Genomic DNA, 8,536 nt, shown 5'->3' with positions numbered 1-8,536 from the left:
ACCCCAGTATGCTTACAAAAACTCCCAGTATAGCCCATTTCCCCTCAGCATGCTCGTAGTCATTCCCAGTCACTCGCAGGTGCCCCAGTAAGGTTCCAGTTACCCCAGTACAGCCCAGTCCCTCCCAGTGATGCCACTCCTGGGATCCCCCAGCTCTCTCTGTGTTCCTCCCCGAAACATCTCCAGGCCTCTGGGGAGAGCCCCAGGGGATGGAAGTTCCCACCCAGGGTCCCCAACAAGCCCAGTTTGGCTCGGCAGCCCCCAGTTTTCCCAGTTTCCCTCTCCTTTTCCCCAGCGGGTGGGAGCAGCCGAGAGCCCCGCGCTGCCCATCCCGACCTGTCCCGGCTCCATCCCCGCTGCTCCCGCGGCTGCCGGGGAGGAGGAGGAGGAGGAAGAGGGAGGAGGAAGAGGGAGGGAGGAAGAGGGAGGGAGGAAGAGGGAGGGAGGAAGAGGGAGGGAGGAAGAGGCGGAGCGGCAGCAGGAAGGAGGAGGGGAGAAGGAGAGGAGGAGAAGACGAGAGGAGGCTGAGGCGGCTCCAGCGCTCCCTGACCCCGCAGCACCCCCGGGACCACCGCCCCCATCCCGCAGGTGCCCGGGGAGGGGGAGCGCGCCCCAAATATCCCGGGGGGGTCCCTGGGTTTGGGGTTTTTTGGGGGGATGTTTGGAGCTCGCCGGGCTCCAGAGCCGAGCCGCAGGTGTCCCTCGGGGAGTTCCCGGGGGGTGTTTTTGTTTTTTGGGGTCCCGGTGGCTGCAGAGGGGGGGGGGATGTGGGTCCCCCCATGGTGGGGGTTGGGCTCCCCGGGCCGGGCCCTCCCCCTCTGCCGGGGCCACGTGGGGAGCGGAGGGGAGGGGACACCGGGGACACCGGGACACCGGGACACCGGGGACACCGGGGACACCGGGACACCGGGGACACCGGGACCCCAAAGAGGGGACACCGGGGACACCGGGGACACCGGGACCCCAAAGCGGGGACACCGGGGACACCGGGACAGCGGGGACACCGGGACCCCAAAGCGGGGACACCGGGGACAGCGGGGACACCGGGACCCCAAAGCGGGGACACCGGGACACCGGGGACAGTGGGGACACCAGGACCCCAAAGCGGGGACACCGGGGACAGCGGGGACACCGGGACCCCAAAGCGGGGACCCCGAGAGGGGGGGACCTCTGGGATTGCCGGGACCCCGGTGGGGGTGCTGGGGCTGGAGGGGCGGGATGGGCGGGAAAGGGGCTGGGGGGTCCCGGTACCGGTACCGGCAGTGGCTGCTCCCAGTACGAGCCCAGTTCCCCCCACCCGTGTGGTTCCAGTTTCCTCGGCACTCCCAGTATGTGCCCAGTCACTCCCAGTATGATCCTGGTCACTTCCCCCCACTCCCTGCCTGATCCCAGTATGAACCCAGTCGCTCCCAGTATGATCCTGGTCACTTCCCCTCGCTCCCTGCCTGATCCCAGTATGAGCCCAGTCACTCCCAGTCATTTCCTATTGTGGTACAATTTGCCCCCAGTACGGCCCCAGTTCCTCTGGGTTCCTCCAGCTTTCGTGCAGTGTGTTCCCAGTGCTCCCAGTTGCTGCTACTATAGTCCCAGTAATCCCAGTATGATGGAAATCTCTCCCAGCAGGGCCCCAGTCACTCATAGTTGCCCCCAGTTGCCCCCTGTGTGGTCCCAGTTGCTCCCAGTGTCTCCCACTTGCATCCAGTGTGTTCCCAGTTCTCCCAGTTACTCCTAGCATAGCCCAGTATGATCCCAGAATGAGTCCAGTATAATCCCAGTCTCTCCCAGCAGGGCCCCAGTCACTCACACTTGCCCCCAGTTGCCCCAGTGTGGTCCCAGTTCCCCCCAGCACATTCAAAGTTGCTCCCAGTGTGGTCCCAGTCCCCACCCACATGGTCTCAGGCATTCCCAGTATAACCCAGTTGCCCTGACCATTCCTGTAGTCATTGCCAGGCATTCCCAGTTAGCTCAGCGTGGTTCAGTTCCCCCTAGTTTTATCCCAGTCACTCCCAGTACATCCCAGTTGTCACCAGCATGCACCCTGCCATTCCCAGTTTCTCCCAGTGTGTGAGCAGTTGGCTCCCAGCATGGGCCTGGTAGCTGCCAGTAACCCCCAGTCGGGGTCCATTGACACCCACTATAATCTCAGTATGACCCCAGTCACTCCCAGTATGATCCCAGTCACTTGCAGTTTAATTCCAGTCACTCCCAGTCCCTCCCAGTATGATGCCAGTGGCCCCCAGTGTGATACCAGTTGCTCCCGGTCAATGCCAGCATGACCCCAGTAGCCTCCAGTATGATCCCTATGATTCCCAGTCTCTCCCAGTATATCCCAGTTGCCCCCAGCATGCTCTCAGTTACTCCCTGCTCCTCCCAGTTGCTTTCAGCATGATTCCAGTTGTTCACAGACACTCCCAGTCAATCCCAGTATGAGTCCAGTCACCCTTTGCATGATCCCAGTCTCACCCAGCACAGGCCCAGCTGCTCCTGCTGTGATCCCAGTATGATCCCATTTGTCCCTAGTGTAGTCTCATTCCCTCTCTGCATGGTCCCACTCACTCCCAGTTGCCCCCAGCATGGCCCCAGTTGCCCCCAGTGTGGTCCCAGCTGTTCCCAGTGTGGTTCCAGTCACCCCAGTGTGGTTACAGACACTCCCAGTATATCCCACTTGTCCTCAGCATGCTTGTAGTCATTCCCAGTCACTCCCAGTTGCCCCAGTAAGGTTCTAGTTACCTCAGAATGATCCCAGTCTTTCCTGATTATTCCCAGTTGCCTCCAGCATGATCCAGTTTCTGTCAATTGCCCAAAGTATAGCCCCAGTTGCTCCCAGAATGATCCCAGTTGTGGCCTCCGTCCCCTCAGCACGGTTCCAGTCCCTTCCAGTTGATTCCAGTTACTCCCAATGTGTCCATATTTTCCTCCCAACCTGGGCCCAGTAGCTCCCAGTAACCCCCAGTCAGGATCCATTCCCACCTGCTGTAATCCCAGTGGCTCCCAGGATGATCCCAGTGGGACCCGTAGTCACTGCCAGTATGGTTCCAGTCACTCCCAGTATGATCCCGGTCACTCCCAGTATGATCTCTTGCACCCAGTCACCCCCAGTATGACCCCAGTCACTCCCAGATACTCCCAGTATTTTTCCAGTCGTGTCCAGCATGACTCCCTTTCACTCCCAGTGTGGTCCCAGTTCCAGTATGCTTCCAGTCATGGCCAACACCTTTCCAGTCACTCCCAGTCTGGTTCCAGTATGGTCCCAGTCACACTCAGATACTCCCAGTACTATTCCAGTCACTCCCAGTATGATCCTAGCCAGTTCCAGTAGGATCCCACTATGACCCCAGTGTGGTTCCAGTTGCTCCCATTTACCCTCACTGTGGTTTCAGTCTCTCCCAGTGGATCCCAGTTGCTGCCAGCATGTTCCCAGTGACTCCCAGTTGTCCTCAGCTGCTTCTAGCCTGATCCCAGTTTCTCACAGCCACTCCCAGTCACTCTCAGTGCAGTCCCAGTTGCTGCCAGTATGATCCAGTATGATCCCAGTGTCCCCCAGCATGGCCCAGCTGCTCCCACTGTGATCCCAGTAGGTTCCCAGTTGCCCTCAGCATGGTTCCAGTTCCTCCCTGTTGCTCCCAGTGTGATTCCAGTTGCCCTAGTGTAGTTCCAGTCACTCCCCATATGATCCCAGTCCCTCTCAGCATGGTCCCAGTCATTCCCAGTTGCCCCCAGTGTATACTCTGTCACTCCCCTCACTCCCAGTAGCCCCCAGCATGATCCCAGTTCTCCTCATCATGGTCCCACCTGTTCCCAGTGTGGTTCCAGTCACCCCAGTATGGTCACAGACACTCCCAGTATATCCCAGTTGCCCTCAGCATGCTTGTAGTTATTCCAAATCACTCCCAGTTACCCCAGTAAGGTTCCAGTTACCCCAGTACAAACCAGTCCGTCCCAGTGATGCCACTCTTGGGATCCCCCACTGTTGGGTTGTACCCTTTCCTGACCCAGAGATGGGGCAACTGAGAGGCTTTGTAAAAACTTTTATTCCATTTCCAGTCTCATGTGAATACAGATGTCACAATTCACACCACCACAATCAGAAGGTGACTATTTCCTAAACATTAAAACATTTAATGTTAAATGTTTAATACATTTAAAGCATTTCTTGTCCTATCAGCTTTTGCCACACAATCCTGCTAGTGCCTTAAAGAAAATCATCTAAAATTACCCTTCGTGGGTCCTACTAAATTCCCCTTTCCCAGTTCTATTTCTCCAAAATATCTACTCTTATTTGCAAGGCCATCATTTGAAACTTGTTTCTAGCTCCATTTCTCTCTCAGCAATATCTGTCCTATTCCATGGAATTAATAACTCATCATCTTTTATCTCAAAGTTTGCGTACAGATACAAACTATGGGAGCCTTCTGTCAGCCTTTGAGAATTCTCTACAGATCCATTTCCCCTCACCCCTCTCTGCGTTCCCCCATCCCGGATCTCCCCAGAGGAGCCCCAAGGGGATGGAAGTTCCCACCCAGGGTGCCCAGCAAGCCCCAGTTTGGCTCAGCAGCCCCCAGTTTTCCCAGTTTCCCTCTCCTTTTCCCCAGCGGGTGGGAGCAGCCGAGAGCCCCGCGCTGCCCATCCCGACCTGTCCCGGCTCCATCCCCGCTGCTCCCGCGGCTCCTGGGGCTGGGGAAGGGGCACCGAGGGTGGGGCTGCTCCCGGGGGAGGAGGAGGAGGGATGGAAGAGGAGGGACAAATGAGGATCAAGAAAAGGAGAAGGAAGAAGGAGGTCGAGCGCTCCCTGATCTTGTAGCTCCTCCACACATGGGAGAATTTCCAACCCCCGCCCCATCCCACAGGTGACTGGGGAGGGGAAGCTCACCCCAGATAGCCTAAGTGGTCCCTGGGTTGGGTTTTTTTTGGGGAGGATGTTTGGAGAATGAAGAACTCCAAAGCTGAGTGGAAAATGCCCCGTGGGGGGACACTGGGGGGTCCCAGTGGCAGCTGCAGGCAAAGGCAGCCTGGAGGAGCAGAGCCCTGTGACCCCCAGGACCCCAAAGTGGGGAGCCCAGAGAGGGGGGAGCGCTGCCATTCGTGGGACCTACAACAGCCTGGAGAGGGGCCGGGGAGACTCCTTGGACCCCCTGCACCCCAAATCAGACAATAAGGGGAGAAGGGACCCTGGGACCCCTAAAGCCCCTGGTGTCCTTAAGAGGGGAGACCAAAGAGGGGGTTGGTTTTCAGATTTCCTGGAACCTCTGGCAGCGTGGACAGGGAGGAATCCCAGAATCCTAAAACAGACAGACCAGAGATTGGGAGCTCCTGGGAGGCTTTTTCAGGGCAGATTTTTGTCAACACACGAAGCTGACTTCTAGACATGGACTTAGGCAGGGGGACCTTCCAACCCAAGGTGCTCACACCTTGTTTTGCCCTAAACCAGAATTTCCCATTCCCAAACCTTGGCCCAATGGAGGAGGAGGCTGTGAGGAAGAGGAAGATGTCCTGAGACACCCATGCAGTTGAGGAGGAAGTCACTGCCCCTTTCCCCTCTCTCCTGCTCCATCTCCCAGCCCAGCATGGCCCCAGCTGCAGGACAACCCCACTGCTGACGCCGTCCTGCCGGGGATGGACTGGGGGGATCTCCTTCCCCTTCCCTCTGGCACGGAGGCAAATCCCATCCTGTCCTTGTCCTTCCTCCCCCAGACAAGGAGCTGAGCATGGAGGCCAGGGAGGACAAATCACTGCAGCAGAACCTCGTGGAAGAGGCTGTTTTGAGCAGCTCCACAGCACAGGAATCCAATGGGGAGGAAAAGCCCTGGACATCCTGCACGAAGAGGGGCTGCAAACCCATCCCAGGGTGCTCTGAGGAAGAAAGACCCACGCTGTGCCAGGAGGGTGGACAGAGCTTCAGCGACAGCTCGGACCTGGTGGTCCATGAGGGGTTCCATGATGAGAAGCCCCACAAGTGTGAGGAATGTGGGAAGAGCTTCAACTGGAGGTCCCGCCTGATCCGCCACCAGATGATTCACACTGGGGAGAAGCCCTACGAGTGTCCTGAGTGTGGGAAGTGCTTCAGAGACACCCCTGGACTGATCATCCACCATCGCATCCACACCGGGGAACGGCCCTTCGAGTGTGGGGAATGCGGCCAGACCTTCAACCGGAGCTCCCACCTCACCTCCCACCAGAGGATCCACACTGGGGAGAGGCCCTACGAGTGTCCCCAGTGTGGGAAGACCTTTCAGACCAGCTCGCTCCTCCTCACACACGAGCGGATTCACACGGATGAGAAGCCCTTCCGCTGCCCTGACTGCAGGAAGGGCTTCAAGCACAGCTCCCACCTCACCAGGCACCGGCGCATCCACACCGGGGAGAAGCCCTACGAGTGTCCCGAGTGTGGGAAGAGGTTCAGAACTAGCTCAGTCTTGAATCAACACCAGTGGAGACACCGGTAAGTTAAGCCCTGCGAGTGCCCCAGCTGTAGGAAGAGCTTCATCCTCTGCTCCAACTCCATCCCCCATCAGAGGATCCTCACTGGGCAGAGTCCTGGTGACCCACATTTGTGGTCATCCAGGTTGGGAAGACACCTGGCTGGTGGTCCCCACGTCCTCCTGGATTCCTGTAGGCACCCGGATGAACACAGGGGCAGGAACATGTATTGAGACTCAGATCAACACTGGAAATTCATTGGGAAGAGCTGATTTTTTTACCTTGTCTTCGTTTGAAAGACGAGTATCTGCTAAGGAGAGCAGGAGCCTCCCTTGGAATGGAAAGTGTAAACCCCCTCCCTCCCAATGATTATAATTTTGAAATTAAGGAGCTCTTAGGCAAAGATATGAGAATAGAAATAACAGTTCTTTGAGAATAGGAATAACAGTTCTTTACTAGTACGTATAATAAAGCAAACAAACAAGAACAATTAGAGCATTAACAACAAACAGAACCACAAACCCTGTGACAGCCTCCTTGGCCGCGGGCACTTTCCCCTGATTCCCCTGCAGCTGCAGGGGACGCTGTGGTGCGAGCTCAGGGAGCACGTGGTGATGGCAGCTTGACCAAAGACTGGCTGTGCTTCAGAAAGCCTGAGGCGGTGAATCCCCGTGCCCTGGCAGGACTCCTGGAAGCAGCAAGATGTGTCAGCAGGCAGGGGGTGCGGGGCTGCAGTGCAGGGAACGCTCGGAGCACTGCAGAAGAAGCAGCAGGGCTGGGGCAGCTGCAGCCCAGCTCCCAGCAGGACAGGGAGGGGCGAGCTCAGGATCCCAGGCACCCAAGCAGATGGTGATAGATCCGTCTTTTAGTGAGTAACACTTGAGAAACAACCGCTCGCTTTGAAATGTCAATGGTTTATTAAACCTTAACAATCGGACTGAACAAAAGGACTGAATAAGGAGAAGGGGACGGCACTGGGAGCGTGGCTGACTGCCAGAGGTTCATCCACCAAATGGCTGCTCTGAGTGGGACCCAGTGGGACCCGCAGTCACTGCCAGTATGGTTCCAGTCACTCCCAGTATGATCCCGGTCACTCCAGGAGACTGAGCGAGCTGAGCTACCCACAGCAAGGACTTTCTGAATTCACCATGCCACTTCAGAGCAACGAAAGGTTTCATTATTTCATATTATTCATTCTTTATGCTTGCAGGCACTTTGTTTGTTAAATAAACAGTTTCATTATTTCCGTTTTTCTCCAAGGAAGTCTTCCCAGACTGGTTGTGGTGTATCGTTCCAGACACTCCCAGTATATCCCAATTCCCCTCAGCAAGCCTATAGTCATTCCCAGTCACTCCCAGTTGCCCCAGTAAAGTTCTAGTTACCTCAGAATGATCCCAGTCTTTCCTGGTTACTCCCAGTTGCCTCCAGCATGATCCCAGTTTCTGTCAATTGCCCAAAGTATAGCCCCAGTTGCTCCCAGAATGATCCCAGTGGTGGCCTCAGTCCCCTCAGCACGGTTCCAGTCCCTTCCAGTTGATCCCAGTTACTCCCAATGTGTCCATATTTTCCTCCCAACCTGGGCCCAGTAGATCCCAGTAACTCCCAGTCAGGATCCATTCCCACCTGCTGTAATCCCAGTGGCTCCCAGGATGATCCCAGTGGGACCCGTAGTCACTGCCAGTATGGTTCCAGTCACTCCCAGTATGATCCCGGTCACTCCAGGAGACTGAGCAAGCTGAGCTACCCACAGCAAGGACTTTCTGAATTCACCATCCCACTTCAGAGCAAGGAAAGCTTTCATTGTTTCATATTATTCATTCTTTATGCTTGCAGGCACTTTGTTTGTTAAATAAACAGTTATTTCCACTTTTCTCCGAGGAAGTTCTTTTCCTGGACCGGTTGGGGGGCAGGGGCCATTTTGGTTTGCTTCCCAGAGGGGCCCCATTCAGGGGTTCTCTCACAGTTTTGCCCTAAACCAGGACAAATTTGACTGGAGGTGAGGTGTTGCCATGCCAAGCCTCCCCAGCATCAAGCGATCCCCATTCCCAACTGCCCCATGCGAGGGTCTGTGGCCCAGAGACCCCCACACATGGCTGGATGTCACCATGCCTGGTGCTTT

General features: G+C 56.5%; 1 protein-coding gene across 1 annotated transcript; it reads left to right on the top strand.

Moving 5' to 3' along the window:
- The first annotated feature begins 459 nt into the window (after positions 1-459).
- On the top strand, positions 460-8,294 carry LOC134565331 (zinc finger protein 3-like). The gene is made up of 2 exons (XM_063424852.1): positions 460-588; positions 5,692-8,294. Exon 2 carries the CDS (start codon positions 5,706-5,708, stop codon positions 6,441-6,443), a length of 738 nt encoding a protein of 245 aa, XP_063280922.1. The 5' UTR covers positions 460-588; positions 5,692-5,705; the 3' UTR covers positions 6,444-8,294.
- Positions 8,295-8,536: the final 242 nt, after the last annotated feature.

The sequence above is a fragment of the Prinia subflava genome, unplaced genomic scaffold, assembly GCF_021018805.1.
Source record: "Prinia subflava isolate CZ2003 ecotype Zambia unplaced genomic scaffold, Cam_Psub_1.2 scaffold_224_NEW, whole genome shotgun sequence".
Lineage (NCBI taxonomy): Eukaryota > Metazoa > Chordata > Aves > Passeriformes > Cisticolidae > Prinia > Prinia subflava.
The sequence above is the reverse complement of the archived record's forward strand: the minus strand, read 5'-3'. Positions and strand labels throughout refer to the sequence as shown.